This window comes from Piliocolobus tephrosceles, chromosome 3, assembly GCF_002776525.5.
Source record: "Piliocolobus tephrosceles isolate RC106 chromosome 3, ASM277652v3, whole genome shotgun sequence".
Lineage (NCBI taxonomy): Eukaryota > Metazoa > Chordata > Mammalia > Primates > Cercopithecidae > Piliocolobus > Piliocolobus tephrosceles.
Genome location: NC_045436.1, coordinates 98,335,836 through 98,361,501, shown reverse-complemented (window position 1 = coordinate 98,361,501; position 25,666 = coordinate 98,335,836). Strand labels below are relative to the sequence as shown.

Sequence of the window (25,666 nt, the reverse complement as noted above, 5' to 3'; positions counted from 1 at the left end):
TTAGTTACAGAAACATGAACTCTAACATATACTCAAACTGATCATTTTAATATTTTGTCCAATAGCAGAAAAAGGGTTTACTGGAAAAGGATGTCCCAATTATGTAGATTAAATGAGATAGTTTTTCTCTGTGCATTATAGCTAGCAATACTTATATGAGTAAATGATAGAGTTCTTGAGAGCAGAAGCAATGTGGTTATTTCCAGAAATGAAGTCTTCAGTGGACTCAGTTTGCTGGATAAATCTTCTAATCTTTTGAGAAGTCCTAGATTTATAGCCCCAAAACTGACTATATATACATGAGATCCAAGCAAAAGTTCAGCCGCTATTACCAAACATCAAAGAGAGGATAATGCTAAAGTCACAAATGAACCCTAAGATTACAGGATTGTTCTAAGAAAGACCTTTCACATAAGCAAAGGTTTACGTTTTTAATTGATCACAAAATATGAGACACTTTCAGATCAAAGACTACTATTTAGACTAAGTCCCCAACTGGGCTTTCATTTTGTCAAGTTAATAAGGATTATATTAAACAAATTAGTAAAGTCTGAAACTATACTTCAAAGGCTAAATCTTATGTTCTAAATTCAGGATGAAAACAGTACAGGTTTTAAAATAAGCTGCTGTAACTAAAAGATAATTTAGCAATTAAGATGGGTAGAAAGTATTTTAAAAGACATGAAAAGGAGTCAGCCGTGACACACTGATGCACAATGTAGCTCCCAAGTATCCCACCTTTATACTCTATTAACTTAAATGAAACTATAGCATATCATTGACCTGGCCTCAGAATAAGGGAGATAGGAAATAAGGGCTCATAAAGTGGCTCTACTACTTACCAGAGTATCAGGGCAGAGCTGCTGCAGTAGTGATCCCTCTCAACTCTGGATCTGTGAGCTGGTTGCCATGCCACACTCCTGCTTGATTCTCATTTCCCAGGTTGACACCTTGACCTCTCACATTGTACTGTTTCATGATGACCATATTACATTCTGACTGCCATCACCACAATTCTGTGGTCTAATCTGATTTAGTCGTGTTTGGGTACGGTATTCCACACCATAAAATCTGTTCTACCTGACATCATCAACTACCTGCCCTCTTATTTCTCCACAGTGAAGAAGAGTAAAAAAGTATTCCTACTCAATCAGTACTTTGGGCCTCATAATCCCCCTCCTCTGAAAGGAGGAAGGTCAGTGGGAAAATCGTTCTCACTGGAAATAAATATCAACAGCTGGTTTGGAATACCATGAATTATAATTCTGTAAAAACTCAGACATGCTGATCTTCTAACTTCTAAACTGGGTTATTTCACAATAATTAGCTTCTATCCCCAGTAAGGAATTAGTGCATAAAGCAACTAAAAATTTATTTCTACATAATTTTTTTTTTTGAGACAGAGTCTCACTCTGTCGTCCAGGCTGGAGTGCAGTGGCGCAATCTCGGCTCACTGCAACCTCTACCTCCTGGATTCAGGCAATTCTTCTGCCACAGCCTCCCGAGTACCTGGGATTATAGGTGTGCACCACCATGCCCGGCTCATTTTGTATTTTTAGTAGAGATGGGGTTTCTCCATGTTCTCCATGTTGGTCAAGCTGGTCTCAAACTCCTGACCTCAAGTGATCCACCTGCATCGGCCTCCCAAAGAGCTGGGATTACAGGCATGAGCCACCATGCCCAGTATTTCTACATAATTTTGTGGAATGTAAGACATGTAAATATAAAGATCAAAATTTAGAAGAGGTCAGAGTAATGAAGTTTCATTGGAAACCTTTCCTCAATGAATACATAGTCTATTGCAAAAACAATACCTCAATCTTTACTGAAAGTGAAAGTTAGCAAAACCTAGTGAATCAATTCCATCTTGCTATTAAAAAGACCAGATTCATTGTCAAAGGGATAAATTCTAGGTCTTACGTTCTTTTATCTAGATAATTTGTAATTAGTGAAGTTGAAAATATACCATAATTTCAGCAAAAACCATAATTTCAGCAAAAAAATGCTATCTTGTACTAGACAGTACTAGGCTTTTAAGGATCTCAGCCTTATTTCTTCTATCATTCAGTCCTTATCTTCAAACTGAGTCTTTGGTGGATGTAATATAATATTATCTTAGGTATAATATGAGCACAGAATGGTCATTAAAATCCACCACAGACAAAAAAAAGAGATTGATTTTAGGTCAGTCCTTTTTCAGTTGGTAACAACAGTAATTCTACTTATAGAAAACAGACTCAAATCTCAAAAGTTCAAAGTTTCATTAGAAAAATCATAAAAATAAGAAAAGTATTCATCAAGAATAATAGTATAATTTCATTATCAAATTCATTTAAAACATGAATTACAGTATAGCAAGAGAAGTGACAGCATAAAGTCTTATATAATTTTAAAAACAAACATCACACCATATGGTTTTAATAAACGGCAATAGCAGTTCCAATTTCCAAGCTGTATCCTTAAGTTGAGGGTTTTCTACAGTTGGTTTTACATTAAACTATCTCCATAAGAAGTTTAAAGGTGTATGTCATTTCATCACCAAGTATTTTAGTCCCAAAATGTTTAAACCAAGCATCTGATAATGAGGCGCCTTGTTGTTGCCTCTCTTTTATTTGAGGAATATAAAATTTAAGGTCAATCCCAGTTCAAGTCCACACCAGAGTGCTATCTAGCACATGAATATTTGTCCTCCTTTGCTTCTTAGGAAGCATGATTAGGAGTCGTAGCCACAAAATTGAGATTACGATGATGAACTTTTTTTTTAAAGTCTGCCTACTAAGTTCCATCTCTTCTTTCACCCATCCCTGGAATCTCCACCTCCCCTATCAGATTTAAATTTGAGAAGATGTGATTTTGTTCAAAGTCTCTTAATTTCTTCAGTATTCAAATTATATCTGAGTTTATTTAAAACTCAAAAAAAAAGAAGAAAAAAGCTCACCTCTTTTTATTGTTTCATCAAGAAAATGTTAAAACCCTGACAGAAGCTTACCATCTGTTCCAACCCTATTCTATCAAGGCCCCAAACAGCTCCCCATTTGCTATAGCAGCAGTGACAGGATGTGCATTACCAACTCCTGTCAGCACTAGCATGATACCACAGACTGGATCTTTTTCCATTATTTATTCCCCAAAATTAGCAAAATCCTTTGTAATTAGTTGAAGTCTATCAGAATAAATTCAGTCTCTGAAGATGAAGCTACTTGAATTGTTCCATTCTGTTCATGCACATAACAAAAGGCAGGATTATTCATTCATCCTGAAAAAAAACTAGACAGTGTTTGCAACAACTGCAAGTGAGGCTGGCTAAGACATTCCTGCAGCTCAGAGAAATTAAAGCAAAGTGCAAGCTGGAAGTGAGTTCTAAAGTTAAGTCTCCCACTTGAAATTTAATTACAATAAAGAAGGTTAGAGGAGAATGAATAGGTTCAATGTCTTCAACAATTATCTGGGTGGAAAGCCACCTCTGTGTGCTCCTCCACGGCCCCCTCTAAAGCCACCTCTTTCTCCTCGGAAGTTAGATCGATTTCTTTCTCGTCCACGGCCAGCAGAAGTTCCACCTCTTCCTCCACCTCTGGGAGCTCCACCTCCTCGGTCAGATTTAGATTTGGGAGGAGGTGATTTTGGTCGAAGTCTCTCAATTTCTTCTGTACAACCAGTCAAGTAGGAATTAGGAGCACTGAAATAGGATGCATATGTTTCCGCATTGTAGTTGCTATTTGTAAGTGTTGGTCCAACTGTGAGCCAGCCTGCAATGGAGGAAACAAAGATTATACTTTTTATTTGCAATTCTCTCTTCTATTATTAATTCTTTAGAAGCTAGTTCAAATCCCCAATGCATTCTTAAAGATGTCCCCATCATTCATCCAGTATCCAATATTGATATCTTTTACAGAATAGCACTTAACTGTGGTCATGTTTTAAAGACTTCACAGGTACGTATCTTGTTTTTCCTTCTAGACTGTAATTTTTGTAATATATCCTCTTCATTGTCCCCATCCATGTCCTATCTTTTGTGAGAATAGAACTTAGAGAAAAAAAATCCTATACATTACACTGAGTTTGGGTTTAGTGAAACTGTAATAAATTATATATAATCTTCCTATTTATGTAAATGGTGCTTTTCTGATTAAAATCTTGGAGCCAACTTTTGCTCTACACTTGCTAACTAGAAAATATTCTCAGTTGATAGGTCTGAGAAATTTAACCACTACCATGTTACTCCTACTCATTCCTATCTTTCCATTTCTACTGCCACACTCAAATTTAAGCTCCCCCGCCCTCCCCCTCCGTTTTTTTAACAAGGTCAATACCCTACCATATAACATGTGTCACAGACATACATATATACTGTAATGATCTATAACCTATAGCTTCTCCTCCCTCTAAAAGTGGAAAACCTAAAGCAAAGCTTAAAACATGTCACTTCTCTGCTCAAAAACCTTCCAACTGTTTCCACAAAGCCCAAATTCATAAATATGAAATATAAGATCTTTTACAATGATGGCTGAATGAACTTTCCAATAACACTTCTCATTAATGCTTTTCATGAACCTCTAAGTAAAACAGTGAACTACTATAGTAACTTCTTCTATACTAACCCTTATTTTTGTGCCCATATTATTTTCTTTTCTAACCTGTCAACCTGTTAAAAATCCCACCCTTCAACATCGAACTCAAATATATTTCTTTTTCAAATATAAAATGAAAATTATTTCTTCTTTCTCAGAATCTCCACTGCACATTATACTTCTGTAGGTAAAAAGCTATTTTGTCAATTATATTGCTAGACAGCTCTGCTTCTAATAAGGATATTTTCTGATTAATTAAACAATCTCTAGAATAGAAGGAACTACAAAATTAACTATAAATACCCAATACAGACACCATGCTTTGGGGTTCTTTGGGTGTGGTGACTCTTATAGACACGTCCTTTGCAAGGGTCCCTGAAAATATGCCTCTGGAGCATTACAAGAGACACAGCATTATTTGGGACAGGTCCAATTATCCCTAAGAATTAGGTTATTTATCAGCAAAATTAGGGTTATAATATATCTGCCCCATCATCCTTAGGTTATTTCTTAGAAAAGCAGATGCATCATAAAAAGCTATAAAATGAAAAATATTTCACTAGGATCACATTCTAAAATACAGTAGCCATTTCTGTACAATACTTAGTTCATTGTTTTTTAAAACATTTTTAGTTTCTAACAGTGCACAAATACAATAAGATTTATAATAGTTGAAGAAAAAAAGGTCAATTATACTGTGCCTTTTCTGTATGACCTGACAGATACCATGATCAAGAAGCACATTTCCACACCTGTGGGCTCTCACTGACTATTAAATCTATGAGATTTTTATTTGCTGCCTCCTAGTTTATTTTTTGGCACGTTTGTGGCATTATGGAACACAACACCACAAACAATAACAAACAGAAAATTTAAAGATATAATAAAAATTTAAAGATATAATAAAAATAATACTCTGTCTCCCTTGCTATATTGTCTCTTACATAAAACATAGAAATCTTTGCAGAGTAAACTGGCTGTAGAAGTCCAAGGGACTCCCCTCTCTTCCAAATTCTACACTGCAATATTGTGTTTTACTAGAAATTTGAAAAGTATTACTAAGAACAGAGTAAAGTTTAAAATAAGTCTGGCTTGGGTGTGGTGGCTCACACTTGTAATCCCAGCATTTAGAAGGCCGAGGCGGGTGATCACTTGGGTCAGGAGTTCGAGACCAGCTTGGCCAACATGGTGAAACTTCGTCTCTAATAAACATACAAAAAAATTAGCCAGGCGTGGTGGCACACACCGGTAGTCCCAGCTACTCAGGAGGCTGAATCACTTGAACCCAGGAGGCGGGGGTTGCAGTGAACCAAGATCGTGCCACTGCACTCCAGCCTGGACCACAGAGTGAGACCTTGTCTCAAAAAAAAAAAAAAAAAAAATTGTCTGGCTTCGGAGTGTATTTGACTCACAGTTATCTGTAGACTTTTATTTTAACGCAATGGTAAACGGTATTCCTAAGGTATATGTGAAATACCTTAGGCTATTTCCTTGAGGAAGAAGTGTATTTGAGGAGCAACTTAATAAACTAAGGTCTTTTTTTTCTTTTTTTGAAGGCAGAGTCTTACTCTGCCACCCTGGCCGGGGTACAGTGGCACAATCTCGGCTTACTGCAACCTCCGCCTCCCAGGTTCAAGCGATTCTTCCGCCTCAGCCTCCCAAGTAGCTGAGATTACAGGCACACACCACCACATCCAGCTAATTTTTGTATTTTTAGTAGAGATAAGATTTCACCATGTTGCCCAGGCTGGTCTCAAACTCCTGACCTCAAGTGATCTGCCCACCCCAGCCTCCCAAAGTGCTGGGATTACAGGCGTAAGCCAGAGTGCCTGGCCATAAATTAAGGTCTCTTGAACAGACTCTCAATTGCACATACTATTATTTATATGGCTAACTCCCAAACACCTATACTTCTATCAATCAGATTGTTCTTCCTTATTTTAATGTAGCTAATACTAAATTTTTGCAAGAGTTTCTTTCTTGAAACTCTTGCCTATTCAATTTCTTTCTTTTTATACTAGTAGTTTACAAGTACAAAATTAAACCTTACCCCTAACCTGAATATCAATCTAAAAATACTTCAGATAGAAAGACAGCAAGCAAATCCAAAGAAAGTAGAAAGAAAATTAAAAAGCAGAAATTAATTAAATAAAAATAAACATGCAACAAGGCAATGAGAAGACAGTCACTGAATAGGAGAAAATATTTGCAAAAAACAAATCTGATAAAGTACTATTCTCCAAAATATACAAGTAACTCTTAAACGTCAACAATAAGAAAACAAACAGCCAAATAAAAAACGGGCCAAAGACCTTAAAAGACATCTCACCAAAAAAGGCATACAGATAGCAAATAAGCGTATGAAAAGATGTTCTACATCATACGCCATCAGAAAAATGCAAATTAAAACAACGTGATACCACTACACATGCACTAAAATTGCCAAAATCCTGAACACTGACAACACCAAATGCTGGTGAGGATGCGGAGCAACAGGAACTCTCACTGCCGGTGGAAATGCAAAATGGTACATACACTTCAGAAGACAGTCATGGCAGTTTCTTACAAAATTAAACATATTCTTACCATACAATCCAGCATTTGTGCTCCCTGGCATTTACCCAAAGGAGCCGAAAACTTATGACCACACAAAAACCTGTACACAGATTTCCACTGTAGCTTATTCATAACTGCCAAAACTTGGAAGATGTCCTTCAGTAGGTAAATGGATACATAAACCTTTGTACATCCAATGGAATATTATTCGGCACTAAAAAGAAATGACCTATCAAACCATGAAAAGGAATACAGAAATCTTAAATGCCAATTACCAAATGAAAGAAGCCAATCTAAAAAAGCTACATACTATACAATTCCAACTATATAACATTCTGACAAAGTCAAATTATGGAGACAGTAAAAAGATAAGTGGTTGTCAAGGGTTGTGGGTAGGGATGAATAAGTGGAGCATGGAGGATTTTTAGGACAGTGAAACTATTGAGTATGATCCTATAATGGTGGATAGATGTCATTATACATTTGTCCAAACTCACAGAATTACTACACCAAGAGTGAATCCTAATGTAAACCGTGGACTTTGAGTGATTATGACGTGTCAATGTAGGTTCATCATTTGTAACAAATGTACCACTCTGGTGGGAGATATTGATAATTGGAAAGGTTATGCATGTGTGGGGGCAGACGGTATATGGAAAGTCTCTGTGCCTTCCTCTCAATTTTGCTGTGGACCTGAAACTGTTCATATTTGAAGTACAGCAAGAAAAGGAATCAAATGCATAAGAACTTTATTTTACATAGCACCGTGTCCTATTTCTTGACATGCGCAACCCAAAGAATTATGAAGTTGTTGTTGTTTTAACTGAGGTCCTACCTGGTCGAATTGTACTATCTCTTCCAAATAGATGAAGGCGTCTTCTACCAAGACAAAAATGCTCAATTATATGAAAAATTTCTACAGGTTTTTCTATATTGCCAATTTCAGGTTCTTCTGTGATAATTAAATCAATGTCAACATTAGCATGAATGAAGTCCCCATCTGTGCTACGCTTCACAGTTCCTTTGATCCCCATGAGGCAGTGTTCCTAAATAACAAGAGCAGACCAATTAATCTCTTTTAATCAACAGTCATTCCAAAACCTTTTACATTGATGTCCTCAATTCTAAAACAATCCTCATTTCTCCAAATCTTTGGGATACAGTTTCTCTTTTTTTTGAGACTGGGTCTCACTCTGTCACCCAGGCTGGAGTACAGTGGCACGATCTCAGCTCACTGCAGCCTTGATCTCCTGGGCTCAAGTGATCCCCCTGCCTCAGCCTCCCAAGTAGCTGGGACCACAGGAACATGCCACCACACCTGGCTAATTTTTAAATTTTTTGTAAAGACAGGGTCTCGTCATGTTGCTCAGGCTGGTCTCAAATTCCTGGGCTCAGGTGAACTACCTACCTCGGCCTCCCAAAGCGCAGGGATTACAGAAGTGAGCCACCATTTCTGGTGAGATACAGTTCTATGGGCAACAAAACAACAGGAAAACATGGATCTCTGGATGAGGAAAGACTGCCATGTAAATAGAAAAACTCTTTTCTACACTCTCACTTACAACACTCAATATTTTCAGAATACTTCATTTCTGATCCCAGATGTGTGGATTTTTCCCATACCAAGCAATTCTTCATTTCTTCATTAACACATTCAATTCAATTCTGACACTATCTGTTAGTTAGTGCAGACCCCACAGGTCAAGGGCTGAGAACCACATGATTGCCCCACCTTCAGATACTAATCACAAGTCCAGACTGTCACCTGTGCTTCTGACCAACTGGCTATAAAACAGAGGTTCCCATGACCTCTTCCTCGAGTTAGATCATTTGCTAGAACAACTCAAGGAATTCAAGAAAGCTCTTTACTTACTGTGATCTATTTATTATAAAAGGATACAACTCAAAACAACCAGATGGAAGAGATACATAATGAAAAGTATGGTGCATAGGGCATGGAGCTGTTGTGCCCTTTCCAAGTGGACCACAGTCCCAGAAACTCCACAGGTTCACCAACCCAGAAGCTCTCCAACCTCTGTCTTGGGATTTTTACAGAGGCTTCATTATCTAGGCATGATTCCAGTCCAAAAAAGACTTAATAAGAAAGACCCTCCCACCAGTGGCTCCCTAAAAAGTAAAGAACGAAAACTGTTAAAACCTGATACTAGCAAGGCAGAGTCACAAGAAACAGAAGTTCTCAGGGGTTCTTGTAAAGGAAAAAGAAGGAAAGAAGACAGAAATACGTCTCTAAGCTGGCCAGCTAGAGTTTTGCGGCTCTCTCTTCTTTCTGAACCTAGAAAAATTTTGCGGGTCAGTGTGATCAAAAGCCTTTATCTAATAGAAATATGGCATTTAGGACATAGAGGAATATATACTCCCCTTTTTAGCATGGTGGGGTTGATCTAAGATAATGAATAAAACGTTTTAAAACTAATTTGGATGTATTCCTGTAATGCTCAATGCTATCTTTACAAGTCTAAGAAAAGGACCTTTTTACTAAAGTTAATTAAACAGTATATAGTGATTTGGAAAAGCTTGAGAGAAAGCCATGAAAATTAAAAAAAAACAAATCAGTAAAGGTAATACCTTTGTTCTCTGAAAGACAGCCTTTGGATCTAAAGTCTTAGTCTTCCCAGGATTGTTTTTATTGGTTTTAATCCAACAAATATCTTCACATCTTCTGTAACCCCATTTTCGTAAACACTAGAAACAAAAGAATTTTAAACAGAAACCCTTAACTTAAAGAAATAAACAATACTTACAATAACCAACTAGCATTAAAAAAAAACTTTCTAGAGGCTTCAGACACTATATTCCAAGGTTTCAAGGTAATTTTGTTTCAGTGTAGAATATAAAAAGAAATGCCAGTTTTTAAATATATAGCCATAATACGGAATACATATATCTTTTGGATACAACGTCACATATATAGTTAAATATCAAAACATAGAAAGGATTACATCATCTCCCAATTCTACATTCTATTGTCATCAATGGACACGGGGTTTTAAACTGTAAGCACTCAGACCTTCTGTAATCACAAAATAATCCAAAACACAATTTGACTCCCACCACCTCAATATTCTATTCTCTGACAAAGTTATACACCGTTGAAAATTTTCTAAATGCTAACTTCAAATGAGAGTCTTATAAAACCTTATTTCTGTATTTAATACAACTGTAAAAATGTTCAAACTTAAAATTGCTACATGTATCTGTTTGTTGGGTAAAATGGTACTTTCATCTCTACATAATCTAGAAAATAGAGATGTGAACCTTAATGACCTAGAAGCTGTTATACATTAACATAAAACAAATACCAGCTAAATGATTGCTCACAGTGACATCTGAAAGTCTACCATATGCTAGTGCTGCGTAGCTGCTGGGAATAAAAACATGAATAAGACACAGTCCCTATCCCCATCAACTTAAGAGTAAAGGAGGGAAAAATAAATAAATAAGTACAGTATTGCTGGTATGATGATCAAGTACATATAAAGATATAGTAGAGGGGGGTTGGGGACTAGGGGAGGGATAGCATTAGGAGAAATATCTAATGTAGATTACAGGTTGATGGGTGCAGCAAACCACCATGGCACGTGTATACCTACATAATGAACCTGCATGTTCTGCACATGTATCCCAGAACTTAAAGTATAATTTAAAAAAAAAACAAAAACTTTCCAACAAGCTTCCTTTCCGCCACAGGAAATCCTGTTGGGAGGTCCCCCTGAACAACAACAACAAAAAGATATAGTAGAGTATAAAACATACACTTTTCAGGAATGCTTATTGGGTAATATAAGATAACAATCAAAATGAAACTTAGAATTTTATTTTATTTTATTAATTAATTTATTTATTTAGAGACAGAGTCTCACCTAGGCTGGAGTTCAGTGGTGTAATCTTCACTCACTACAACCTCCGCCTCCCAGGTTCAAGCAATTCTCATGCCTCAGCTTCCCATGTGGCTGGGACCACAAGCATGTGCCACCATGCCACACTAATTTTTGTATTTTTAGTAGAGATGGGGTTTCACCATGCTGGCCAGGCTGGTCTTGAACTCCTGGCCTCAAGTGATCTGCCCGCCTCTGTCTCTCAAAGTGCTGGGATGACAGATATGAGCCACTGCATCCAGCAGAGTTTTATTTTAAAATCTCCAAAATCAAGATCAATATGTGTTCCTGTTACTAAATATTTATTTTGCACCAGGTGTCATTAACATCACTATGACCTAAATTCTACATGCCCTAATCCACTAATTTATCAAAAGCTCATGAGTATTTCTCATGCTGAATTATTTTTTTAAATCTTAAATCATTTTTCACCAAACTCTCACCAGTATGATAAACTGCTGCATAAGCAAATAAGATAAAAACCTCCTGGATGGCTACTCAGGAGGCTGAAGCAGGAGAATTGTTTCAACTGGGAGGCAGGGTTTTACAGTGAGCCAAGATAGCACCACTGCACTCCAGCATGGGCAACAAAGCAAGGCTCTGTCTCAAAAGGAAAAAAATAAAAAATAAAAATCTCCTAATAATTTTCAATCTAATTTGGGGAATGAGAAAGATCAAAGTCAGATATTAAAGTTAAAGTAAATACTAATATACCTATAAAAACATATGTTTCGCTCTTACTTTTCTACAGCATCTTGAAGAGCCACCACCAAAAAAATGGAGATATTCAACTGAAATACAGTTATAGTCTACCTTGGAGTTAATAAATAATAGAAGCAGTGATGTTACCCAACAGCCTTACTATTTATATAAAGAATATAAAGTAATTGTAGAATTTCAGAATTTGGGCACAGTCTTATTTCCATATAATCATACTTGTTATCTCATATAATCCTACTTAAATTTTTCAACTGTCAAATGGATACCTCCCCAAACTGGAATGATTAAATGAGATAGTTTGGTGTATAGTAAGTAATATGTCATAAAAATTAAAAGTGTCAACCAATAAAATGTGACAAAACTGAGACCCTCAAGAGTATGTTTTTGCCCAAAGTCTTACTGTTGCATAGCAGACAAATTGAGAGCAAAATTAAGACTCCTGATACCTAGTCATAATATTGTTATTCCTGTTTAGAACAGCATATATATTATTTTGTTCCTTTTGGCCAGGGCCAATGAGGCCCAGGAATGGTGGCTCATGCCTGTAATCCCAACACTTTGGGAGGCTGAGGTGGGAGGATCCCTTGAGCCTAGGAGTTTGAGGCCAGCCTGGGCAACATAAAAAGACCTAATCTCTGCAAATACTAAAAAAAATTAGCCAGGGGTAGTGTTGTGCCTGTGGTCCCAGCTATTAGGAGGCTGAGGTGGGAAAACTGCTTGAGTCCAGGAGGTCGAGGCTGCAGTAAGCCACGACTGTGCCACTGCACTCTAGCCTGGGCAATAGAGTTAGTACCTTGTCTCAAAAAAGAAAAAAAAAACCTCCAATACAAAAATAAATAAATAAATAAAGCTCTGAAATACAATTAAATATTAGATACTTAAAATAAGTTCAGGTATTATAACTTCTTTCTCATTCATTCATGTCTTCCATATGCTGTGTTACTTTTCCAATTTTATTTGACTTCCATTTGGATTTCAGGCGCCAATGCTCCTGAATACTTTCAGCTACTCATAGAATACTTTTTAGCTACTCATAAAGAATTGTAAATGACACCAAGCAGCTCATTTTTGAGGTATAATTTGGAGTTTCAAATCTTTAAGCTGTTCTCTTCCTGTACTTGTAATGAAGCGTCTTTTGAAAGAGCTACACATTTATCCCTAGTGCTGGTTAACTAACTTACAAGTATTGCCTTTCTTACGTTCTTTTCTGGAAATTTTTTTTCTCAGTATTTTAGAATTATTTAAGAAACAAAGGAAAAAATAACATCCACTTTCAAACATCCTACGCAACACACTGTTGTATTTTTTTCTTATTAATTTAAAAATCCACTTTATAAAAGCACCATCTTACCACTCTTCCAAGGTCCAGCCCCTCCCCAGAACCACACCAGAGAAAAATAAATGATCGAGGTGCTGCAATCTCATCAATTTCTAACTTCATAATCTGTAAGAAATCAAAACAATATTGCATAAAAGTATTTTGTTTCCCATTCATCCTAAATCCAAAAGAACAACAATTAAGATTAGGATAGATGTGTTCTTTAAGTGTATTAGTTTCCATTAGGAACTATAATAGAAAATAAACATTATCCTTAAAATTACTTGTTCTATTGTTTTGTTACTTTATATACAAACAACATACACACGTGTGCTCATATATACATATATACACTTGCTTTTATATGGAAAGAGCTTATAGGAAACAAAAGCTATAGAATTATGGAATATTTTAAGATGGAGCTTGAGAGAGATTCTCCAGCAATGTTTTATCATTTACTGAAAAAGAATGAAGCACTTAACTGAGCCCAAAGTTAGGGACAAAATTAAAATAAAATATAGCAATAAATGTTTCGGGAGGACTGTGATATCCAGTATCTACAGAAGAACTTCTCAATAAATCAATATACATATTTTCTTACAATTACTACTTAAAGTCTGAAATGCTAAAAAAAAAAAAAAAAATTATTCTCTTTTGACACTAATTCTAAAAGTTAAGTGTTGGTACTTTGATTAAATGTTTGTGTTCTTAAGTAAAACACAATGACCACTACTGACCCCTCTAACATGAAAAAGAATACCTGTGAAACCCAAACACTTTTCTTATTTACATTTTGTTATTACGTTAACTACTGGCACTTTCTTTAGGATAATATCTCATAAAAGTTAAAGAGCTTAGGGCTCTGGGGCCAGACAAAATTTTTCAATATGCCAGCCAGAGCTGAAGTACAGTGAAATTAAACTGAAATCAAGAATCTGCATATAAAATAGAATTTCTTTATTTTAAAAACTGTATTAGTTTATTATATGTAATTGAAGCCTTTGTACCTCACTGCGGAAACCTCATGGATTGGTTAGAGAAAACAAAGTTCTGCCTAATTATTAATAAAGGACATAATCAGATTGCTTAAATTTTTTCTTTTGATTAAACTGACAAAAAATGGTTTTTAATATTAATATTCAACTTTAATGAGGATATGGTTAACTAGACATTCTTAAACACTACTAAAAGGAATGTAAATTTATACCTATCTGGAAAACTTATCTGCAATAAATATCAAGAGCATTAAGTCTTTAATCTTACGTCTTAGAAAGACGTAGAAATACTACATTCTGTGCACTTTTCTGATTTTTCAACAATAAATACAAGTAACACTTTAAACAGGGAAGGGGAAAAACTTTTACATTATAGGAGACATACAAATGTAAATAAAAGTGCTAGGAGTATTAAAGCTAATAGGAAAAGCTTCAAGGAAGAGGAAGAGTTAGAGGTAAATCTTGGAAAAATAGATATGATTAAGAGTAGTAACTACCATTAACTCAGAAAGGGACATGCAAGGATTCCCATCTGTTTTCTAAGAAACATGTCTTCCAGTTTCAGCCCCTTCCTTGCCCCACATCTTTTCTAGAAGTGCAGGACGCTCCTAGTTACACTCTCCTTGAAACTCACTGTTCCTTTGGTTTCCATTACATTCATACTCTCCTGGTTCTCTTCATTCATCACTAAATAACTCGTTTTTAAATTTATTTTATACGTAGTATTTAATTGTAAATGTTTTCCCAGGTTTTACTGTCAGTCCACATTTTTATACTGAGACACAATCCCAGGATAAACTCATCTATTTGCATGGATTTTATGTGATAATCCTCTATAATATGTATTTTGAAACCAGATCTGCCTGTCCTTAAAGAGTTTCATATTCTATTCCTATGACCTCTTCTATTTGAATGTCTCACATATACCTAGAAATCAACTTATTCAATATTATTTAACCTTTCTAATCCCCTTGTCTTCTGAAACTCACTCTCAGTTGGTGATAATTCAACCCACCTATCCCAAGATAGAGACCATGAATTATCCTTAACTCTTTCCCTCATCCCAATCACTCAATCTTACCAAATCTACCTCCTAAACATTACTGAAGTTATCACCTTCTTTCCATGCCTACTCTTACCCTAATTCAGGGTCGCTTCATCTCAGCATTACATTACTCTAAGAAGGAGTCTTCTAATTGCTCTCCTTTTTCCAGAATTCTTCTTGTTTTTTGAGATGGAGTCTTGCTCTGTCGCCCAGGCTGGAGCACAATGGCGCAATCTCGACTCACTGTAACCTTTGCCTCCCAGGTTCAAGTGATTCTCCTGCCTCAGCCTCCCAAGTAGCTGGGACAACAGGTGCATGCCACCACGCCCGGCTAATTTTTATATTTTTAGTAGAGATGGGGTTTCACCATGTTGATCAGGCTGCTCTCAAACTCCAGACCTCGTGATCCACCCGCCTCGCCTCCCAAAGTGCTGGGATTACAGGCATGAGCCACCACGCCCAGCCATTTTTCCAGAATTCTTTCCCAGACTCTATCCCAGCTTCCAAACACCAATCTGACCTTTTTACTAAACTGGTTAAAGACGTATTAATGTCTTCAGAATAAAAGTCCAAACTTCTGACACATCACCTCAAGATAGTCCCAATCTGTGTTCCAACAATACCAACCTACATACTGGACCTTCACCCCACAACCAGATAGTCATTTGCCTCCATCCCTTCTGTTCTTGTTGTTCCTTGTGCTTGTAAGCCCCGTCCCACATCTTTCTTGACTAATTCTAACTAATCTATTTCTATTGTTCAGGTGTCACCTCCTCTGTGTTCACATGTCCCATCTACCCAGGCTTGGTCAGTTGTTCTCATGTCATCTTATGCAAGACTCTATTATTTAATCAACAAAATTGTGATTATGTGTCCATAAAGGCTATTTATCCATACTTTACTACACTGTAAATGGTTTAAAGAGTAGAAATCATGTTTTTATATATATAAACAAACTCTGATGTTTACTGAAACTAATCAAATGCAGAATGAATTATGAGTCATTCTGTTTTTAAACTTTTCTAGCTATATAGCCAAGGGCTCTAAGACCAAAATTGTAAGTCTTCTACAGCCTATTTGCTTATTATCTGCTCAATGTTCAATTTCTGCCTCGAGAAGAAGAATCAAATTAAAGATAATGTAATATTGGTCAATATACCTTGGACCTTCAGCTATAATGTACACTATAAATCTATATTTATAATCCCTACAAAAGTAGGGATGACATTTATTATCTCATTTTCTGACCAAATAAACATATTCATTTGAAAATAAATAATTCATTACAACGTAGAAAGTTTCATCATACGTCATCCCAAGTCCAGCACTTTTCATTAGCAGTGATGCCAGTTTCTCTGTAATATTCTTCTAAAGGGGGTTCCAGAAGAATCACATCAAATTTGGGTGTTAGTTCTCTGATGTCAAAGGCTTCTATATCGGCTTGTAAGTACCTATTTGATTAAAGCATAAAAAATGAGATTTTTTAAAAAAAGCTTTTTAAATAAGATTTTCAAGTACCTTAACAGATGGTAATGAAAGAAATGTCTTAGATATCACTAAACATTATTACTAAACACTATTTACAAAGTAATCAGTAAGTTAATTATTAAAGGCCTTTTTATTGAGAGTCTTTTTTTCTTCAGTATAGACTTAAACCATCTACCAGTGATCTTTCTTAAGTCATGAATTAAACTACATAGTAAAATTCCTATTATTCCCCATGTACACCCAGAATATATTCTTCTCTCAATATTAAAAATCCATACTCAGATGTGTCTCTGAACCCCTTTCCATTCTCATCTGAATTTTCTAATGTCATATTGTTTTATTCTCAATTGTTTAGTTAGAAAATCCATTTCTCTGTAAGCTTTACATGCTTCCTCCTAAAACACAGTTTTCATATAATTTTCTTTTATTAGTTTTTTCATTAGTAAAAATGTTTCTATTAAGTCTTTTCATGCTACCTAATATAAGTTAGTACTGGCCTTTACTGAAAAGATATTTTCACAAAGCATGAAAATATTCTAAATTTAAATTTAAAATGCTTTAAATGTAAATGGGTTTTCATGGTTTTTTTTTTTTTAAGACAAGGTCTCACTATATTGCTCAGGATGAATGCAGTGGCTATTCACAGGCCTGATCATAGAGTACTACAACCTCAAACTCCTGGGCTCAAGTGATCTTCCCACCTGAACATCTCATTAAAGGTATATTTTAGGCCACGCATGGTGACTCATGCCTATAATACCAACATTTTGGGAGGCCAAGGTGGGAGGATCAATTGACCCCAGAAATTTGAGACCAGCCTAGGCAACACAGTGAGACCCTGTCTCTATGTAAATAAATAAATAAATAAGCAAGCAAGTAAAGGTGTATTTTAAAATACGACGAATATTAGAGTATACTTAGACTTCCTCTCCACATACTAAGACATTCTGTAGTGCTTCTTATGACTTACAGAATACTTTTTTTTTTTTTTGAGAAAGTGTCTCACTGTGTCACCAGGCTGGAGTGCAGTGGCACAATCTCGGCTCACTGCAAGCTCTGCCTCCCTACAGGCATGTGCTACCACACCCAGCTAACTTTCATATTTTTAGTAGAGACAGGGTTTCACTATGTTGGCCAGCACCGTCTCAATCTCTTGCTCTCGTGATCCACCCACCTCGGCCTCCCAAAGTGCTGGGATTACAGGTGTGAGCCACCGCACCTGGCCCAAAACACATTTCATCATATCGTTAAATGTACAAAACATTTAAAGCTAACTAAATCCTCCAATTTTAAAGATCTCATATACATTTCTGAGGAAAATATTATTCTGTTTAGCAAGGTTAAAATGAATTATCATATTCCAAATTGTTAAGAATAGTATCTCAGAATGCTAAGCTGTTATTAGTATTTGTTTTCTTCTTTTCCTGAATCTACACTTTCTACGCTTTCTTTAACAAACAAATTACTTGACAAGATATCATTTAAAGGCATTTTAAGTAAGTTATCAAGAATATGGAGTCTTATTCTGTCATCCAGGCTAAAGTGCAATCAAGCGATCTCAGCTCACTGCAACCTCTGCCTCCCAGGTTCAAATGATTCTCCTGCCTCAGCCTCCTGAGTAGCTGGGATTACAGGCATGTGCCACCATGCCCGGCTAATTTTTGCATTTTTAGTAGAGATGAAGTTTCAGCATGTTGGCCAGGCTGGTCTCAAACTCCTGACCTCAGATGATCCACCTGCCTCAGCCTCCCAAAGTGCTGGGATTAGAGGCGTGAGCCACCGTGCCTGGCTTGGATGACTTTTAAGAAGAAAAAATATTTAGAAGCACTTTAAGCAAATTATCTGAAAAGCTGAAAAAAAAAAAACTGAGAGCCCACTGTGAAGTCAGCACCAGAGTTTCAAATCAACATTTTTGCTATAATGAAGAAATAGGGCTCGGTGAGGTGGCTCACGCCTGTAATTCCAGCACTTTGAGGCTGAGGGGGGCAAATCACCCGAGGTCAGGAGTTTGAGACCAGCCTGGGCAACATGGTGAAACCCCGTCTCTACTAAAAATACAAAAATTAGCCAGGCATGGTGGTGTGTGCCAAAAATTAGCCAGGCATGGTGGTACATGCCTGTAATCCCAGCTCTTCAGAATGCTGAGGCATGAGAATCGCTTGAACCCAGGAGGCGGAGGTTACAGTGAGCTGAGATGACGCGACTGCTCTCCACACCGCAGTCTGGGCAACAGAGCGAGAATCCATCTCAAAAAAGAAAAATAGAGCCAGGAGTGAAATGCCTGTAGTCCAGCCGAGGTGGGAGGATTGCTTGAGCCCAGGAGATGGACACAAGCCTGGACAACATAATGAGACCCAGTCTTTAAAAGACAAAAAAGCAGAGAGAAGAAACAGAGTAATAAAGCATGTTAACGTGAGTGTTGAATTTAGGAAAAAGAAAAAAGTTACAGGATAAACAAATTGCTATTTTAAGCCTGAGTTGCGAATAAACAGTAATTGAATAAAAACACTTACATAGGAGGAGTGTTAGATTTAGCTATTAACTCATCCTTTAGCCTGATGAGCTCCCTCAGTTTAGGATATTCTTCAAATCTGTCAGCTAAACCTGAACAGAAAAAATAGTAAATTCTAAATTCAACTCAACTGAAGTTAGTATCAGTAATTCAAAAGTTATGAGCCCTTTCAAGAAAACAAAAGAATACATATACCACTTGACTCATATCTTTTAAGAAAGCTTAATTTCTAATAATTTTAAATAATATGTATGCAGATTTCATAACTAATGACATGCAAGTAAAAATCCAGATGTTCTAAAACCCAGTCCAAGTCAATAAGCCACTCAATCACATATTTATTAAGTTAAACAATCACCCCTAGCATCCAGTTTAACATTCAGGGGAAAAAAAACAAAACAAAAAAACTACCTTTCTTGTGTGATTTTCCCCCCTTCCTCTTAGCTAAAAAAAACAAAACAAAACAAAAAAACCAAAAAAACCTTCTCCTAAAGAACCTGATTAAGATTTGTACTTAATTTCTTTGATAGTTATTCAAAGCAAAGACAGTAAGTGTTTCTTCCCAAACGGGAAGCATATTTATAACAACATAAATTATATGAACTTCCTAATTTAAAAACCAAAAATACAAATATTAGTAACTTTAACATCAAAGAAAAAAAGAGAAAGAGTTTATAAAGCTTCCTCAATCAGTGGTTGCAGATCACATTTCAAATAAAATGAATTTGAAGATTTTATTATAGTCAAGTTTCAAGACAGCAGAGTCAGCTTCTAATCATCTACAAAACAGAAGGCACAACTTTTCCTCAATCTGTAATAGCTTTCTAAGTATGTTTTCTTTGCCTTCGGGAGGCAGGTATCCTAAGAGCAGAGCAGTTTATCTCTAAATCTGGTTATACAATTTAACCACAAATATTTATGCTACATCTACATTTTGCTTACAAAAACATTAAAATTGGTTTCTCTACTTCAAGAGTAATGTTGCTTCCAAGTAACAAAGGAAAAACTAAATTTGATTATATCAAAAATAGAATGTTTGTGCTACAAAATATACTATCAAGAAAGTGACCCACAGAATGCGAGAAAATATGTGCAAATTATTCATCAGGTAAGAGACTTGTACTCAGAATATGTAAAAAGTACACACCCACACCCACACACAAAGAGAATATATAAGACTGTTGTTATTCAACAGTAAAAAGACAGTGAAACAATTTAAAAATACATAAAGTATTAGGATATCTCTCTAAAAAAGATATTTAAATGGCCAATAAGCATATAAAAAGATGCTCAGTATCATTAGTCACTAGGCAAATGCAAATCAAAACTACAATAAAATACCACTTCACACTTACTAGGATGGCTACCATAAAAAACAGATAATAGTAAGTGCCCAAGATGTGAGGAAACTGGAACCATCATACATTGTTAGTAAAAAATGTAAAATGGTGCAGCTGCTTGGAAAAACACTTGAGTAGTTGTTAGAAAGGTAAACATATATAATGGCATATTACTTGGCAATTTAAAAACATGAACTACAGGCACATGCTTCAACATCAATGACCCTTAAAAACAGGCTAAGTGAAAGAAGCCAGTGACAAACCACCACACATTGTATAATTTCATTTACATGAAATGTCCAAAATAGGTAAATGTATAGAAATATAAAGTAGATCAGTAGATACCTAAGGCTGAGAAGGGGTAGAGGAGAGAGAGGAAATGGGGACTGACTGCTAATGGGTACAGGGCTTCCTTAGGGGAGATGCAAATGTTCTAATATAGATTGTGGTAACAGTTGCACAACCCTGTGGATACATTAAAGAAAAACACTGAATTATACTCTTTAAGTGAGTGAATTGTACAGTATATAAGTATTATCTCAATAAATCTGTCTAAAACGCAAGAATAGGCATAGTACCAAACTGGAGCCAAAAAGAAACAAACAAAAAAATAGTAATATTGATTGACAGAAAAAGAAGGTATACCGGGCCGGCGCAATGGCTTACGCCTGTAATCTCAGCACTTTGGGAGGCCGAGGCAGGCAGATCACCTAAGGTCAGGTGTTTAGAGACCAACCTGGCCAACATGGTGAAACCTTGTCTCTACTAAAAATATAAAAATTATCCAGGTGCGGTGGCAGGTACCTGTAATCCCAGTTACTCGGGAGGCTGAGGCAGGAGAATCGCTTGAATCCGGGAGGCAGAGGTTACAGTGAGCCAAGATCTCCCTACTGCACTCCAGCCTGGGCAACAGAGCAAGGCTCTGTCTCAAAAAAAGAAAAAAAAAGAAAGAAAGAAAAAGAAAAGAAAAAGAAGGTATATCAGGAGCACTGAGAACAAAAAAAAGATGTCAAGCTGGGAAAAATAATTTTGTTAGAAATATTCACAAAGTGGATAAATTACATGCATGTAATTGAGAGTCAGCAATAGCGTATTCCAAACAAATCTGACATACCTACATCCCTGATGAAATTCTGAGGTCTATGTCCAGTGTCTACAAAATGTTGACAGTAATCATTATGGGGATTTAAGCTCTGTGTCCCCTAAATTAAAAAACAAAATTAAATTTGTAACATGCACTGTAATGGCAGATAAATTATCTCTACTTTGTTTTCTATTACAAGGTCATACAAAATGCAGTCAATTGATAGATTTAAAAATTAGTAATATTTGAAAATATGACTAAAATTATTACTTTTCAGTAGCTACTGATATTAATATACCTTTATCTCACACTAGCCAAATATCAGAAGACTATTTCATGAGTAATTTTAAATAATCTTTATTTCATAACAATGATCCTTCAATAATTGAAAAATATCTTGAAGACAAATAGGTATTTAAAATCTTTTCAGGTATAGAGCTTAAATGTGATGAGTTACAAAATTTGAAAATTATTTATTTTACCTTAAGAAAAGTACTAGAATCTTTGTAAATCTCTTCTTCATATGGCAAATTTTCTTCCTCCTGTTGCATTTCTAGTTCATCCTTGAAAAACATAAGATTAAGTAAATGTTTTACAAATAGGGGCTATTTCTCTAATTATCACATCTTGATTAAAACTCAACATAAATACTTTATTTCCTTAAGATTTAATAAATGTTTTAAATTAGCACTGAAGTCAAACATTGAAGTCTTTGCTTTCCCATCATTAGATCTAGCTAGTTGATTATTTTCATTAAAAAATTTCCTATCATAAATAATAATTACTATAACTACTATTTTGTTGATTGATTTGTCTAAAACTATTTATCTCATATACAATACTATAAACGTTAGAGTCTAGTTTGAGTCATGAAAGATATGACCACCAATGTTGCAATTTTATTTCCATTAGATTAAACCATATGAAACTGCTATGCTTATAGGTCAAAAAGGTTAGAATATCAGCAACTGCATATGGTTCCACCTAAAATAATCACAAGCATTTAAGTTACGTATTATCAGAACTGCAACATATAAGACATTATTCGCGAAATTAGGTATTATTTCACTGAACTTTCTAGAGATTTTATTGAAACCATACATTCTTATCTCTATTATATACAATTAACTTGAAAAAAACAGAAGTAAGTTTTTTGGACTATAATACTTTCAACTATTTCAACTAAATATTGCAACTACAAGTTAGAAGTTGGGTTTTCCTTGAGGCTCTTTCAGAAATATTTCTACAATGTAGTCTAGGCCATAAATCCTAAAAATATCTTGATTGTATTACCCAATATTGTTAACATGGAATAACAACTCCTCAAAAAAAGACTACTGCAGCGTCTCAAAATCTGATCCAATCAATTACCCAAAGTTTTGTGGTTTTTTTTTTCTTTTTTTTTGAGACAGAGTCACTCTGTTGCCCAGGCTGGAGTGCAGTGGGATGGTCTCGGCTCACTGCAACCTCTGCCTCCCAGGTTCAAGCAATTCTCCTGCCTCAGCTACCTGAGTAGCTGGGATTACAGGCATGGGCCACCATGCCCAGCTGACTTTTTGTATTTTTAGTAGAGACAGGGTTTCATCACATTAGCCAGGAGGGTCTTGAACTCCTAACCTTACGTGATCTGCACGTCTTGGCCTCCCAAAGTGCTTGGATTACAAGCGTGAGGCACCACACCGGGCCCAAAGTTTATGATACACTTATATCCTCAGTTGTCTTTAAGAATATTATTGCCTAGTGCTGATTAGGCACTATAGCTCATGCCTACAATCCCAGCACTTTGGGAAGTCAAGGCAGGTGGATCATGAGGTCAGGAGTTCGAGACAAGCCTGGTCAATATGGTAAAACCCCATCTCTACTAAAAATACAAAAATTAGCCAGGTGTGGTGGTGCGTGCCTGTAGTCCCAGCTACCCGGGAGGCTGAGGCAGAAGAATAGCTTGAAACCAGGAGGCGGAGGTTGCAATGGGCTGAGATCATGCCACTTCACTCCAGCCTGGGCAACAAGAGTGAGACTCCATCTCAAAAAAAAAAAAAAAAATATATATATATATATATATATAAAATTACCTAGTTCTTACCAGACATTATGCTAAAACCTAGTTCTTACCAGACATTATGCTAAGTGCTTCATATACATAATCTAATTTAATCCATACAACTCTTGCATTAAGAAAAGAAAATTGGCCAGGCATAGTGGTTCACACCTGTAATCCCAGCACTTTGGGAGGCCAAGGTGGGTGGATCATGAGGTCAAGAGATCGAGACCATGCTGGCCAACATGTGAAACCCCATCTCTACTAAAAATAACAAAAAATAGCTGAGCATGGTGGTGCACACCTGTAGTCCCAGGTACTTAGGAGGCTGAGGCAGAATAATCCCTTAGAACCCAGGAGGCGGAGGTTGCAGTGAGCCAAGATTGTGCGATTGCACTCCAGCCTGGCGACAGAGCAAGACTTCGTCTCAAAAGAAAAAAAAAAAAAAGAAAAAGAAAAAGATAAGAAAACTGATGCAATGGTCTTACTGTAAACGGTGATAACATACACCACTGATAATTATTTGAGCACATATTAAAATGAGGCTTTTCATCAAATTGGTTTTCCTAAATATGAATCTATCATTTGAATTTATGTTCTCTTTGACCATAAACTTATTTCACTCTCTACTTGCCTTATATTCTTCCATTTTGTCTTCATCTGTCTCTCCTTCATCCAGATACTTACGTTTCGTATTTGGAGCAGAAGTATCATAGGAAGCCCTGAAAAATAAATAGAAATATTACTCACAAACATATACAAGATGCATAAAAGTATCTATTAATAATAATAATAAACAGATTATAAAAAAGAACAAGACAAATTTTTCCTGATTAAAGAGTATCTATTTACCCAGTTTATAAGTCATCCAAAATGTCAAATAACTTGATGATAATTCTGTGCTTCATTTTCATGAGAAAGCAACCAAATGAGAAAATAAGCTGCTGTAAGTGATATATGGAAAAGAAACTTATATAGTATGTATTATTTTAATCTGTTTTGAGCAAAACAGATGTCCAAATTGAAAACTAGAATAACGAAAAAATTTTGAAATGCTTTCTGAACTATCAAATAAATACCACTTTTAGGGTAAAGTATATTTCCTTTTATAAAAATTTCTAGGCTGGGCATGGTGGCTCATGTCTGCAATCCCAGCACTTTGGGAGGCCGAGACAGGCGGATCACAAAGTCAAGAGATCGAAACCAGCCTGGCCAACATGATGAAATCCCATGTTTACTAAAAATACAAAAATTAGCTGGAAGTGGTGGCACGCACCTGTAGTCCCAGCTACTTGGGAGGCTGAGGCAGGAGAATCACTTCAACCCTGGAGGCAGAGGCTGCAGTAAGCCAAGATTGCATCACTGCACTCAAGCCTGGTGACAGAGAGAGACTACGTCTCCAAAAAAAAAAAAAAAAACTTTTAAATATACTTATTTAGAGTATATATGCTAATTTTTAGTCTAACATTCCATTTTCTAAGTACTTTACAAATGGGAACTTACTAACCTCAGAAAATAAATATTTCATAATTAATGAACTGACAATAAAAACCATTGTGTCTAAAATCATTATTTTGATGCATTTCTCAATGCACTGTATACCTACCTAGGGGTATCTGTTTATTAAAACAGTAATCCTTTCACAGTTTTTTTTTCTTTTTGAGACGGAGTCTCACTCTTATCTCCCAGGCTGGAGTGCAGTGGCACAATCTTGGTTTAGCACACTACAGCCTCCACCTCCTGGTTTCAAGCAATTCTCCTGCCTCAACCTCCCGACTAGCTGGGATTACAGGCACCCGCCACCACGTTCGGCTAATTTTTGTATTTTTAGTAGAGATGGGGTTTCACCATGTTAACCAGACTGGCCTCGAACTCCTGACTTCCTGGGCTCAAATGATCCACCTGCCTCGGCACAGTGGCTCATACCTGTAATCTCAGCACGTTGGGAAGCCAAGGCAGGTGTACCACTTGAGCCCAGGAAGTCAAGGCTGCAGAGAGCCATGATCACGCTACTGCACTCCAACCTATCAAGCCTAGGTAATAGAGTGAAACCCTGTCTCACAAAAAAAAAAAAAAAAAAAAAAAAAAAAAAAAAAAAAAAAAAAA

The 25,666-nt window shown here is 36.2% G+C and overlaps 1 protein-coding gene across 1 annotated transcript in view; it reads right to left on the bottom strand.

The window, feature by feature from the left end:
* Positions 1-2,180: 2,180 nt before the first annotated feature.
* The window catches only part of METTL14 (methyltransferase like 14), a 26,245-nt gene continuing 2,759 nt past the window's right edge, over positions 2,181-25,666 (bottom strand). Inside the window, exons 3-11 of the mRNA XM_023220036.1 lie at positions 24,195-24,282; positions 22,005-22,085; positions 21,553-21,640; positions 19,100-19,190; positions 16,408-16,549; positions 13,092-13,184; positions 9,711-9,827; positions 7,960-8,170; positions 2,181-3,746 (exon numbers count right to left, since the gene is read on the bottom strand). Of these exons, the coding sequence (XP_023075804.1) occupies positions 3,442-3,746; positions 7,960-8,170; positions 9,711-9,827; positions 13,092-13,184; positions 16,408-16,549; positions 19,100-19,190; positions 21,553-21,640; positions 22,005-22,085; positions 24,195-24,282 (1,216 nt within the window). The 3' untranslated portion in view covers positions 2,181-3,441. The remainder of the gene's footprint in view (positions 3,747-7,959; positions 8,171-9,710; positions 9,828-13,091; positions 13,185-16,407; positions 16,550-19,099; positions 19,191-21,552; positions 21,641-22,004; positions 22,086-24,194; positions 24,283-25,666) is intronic.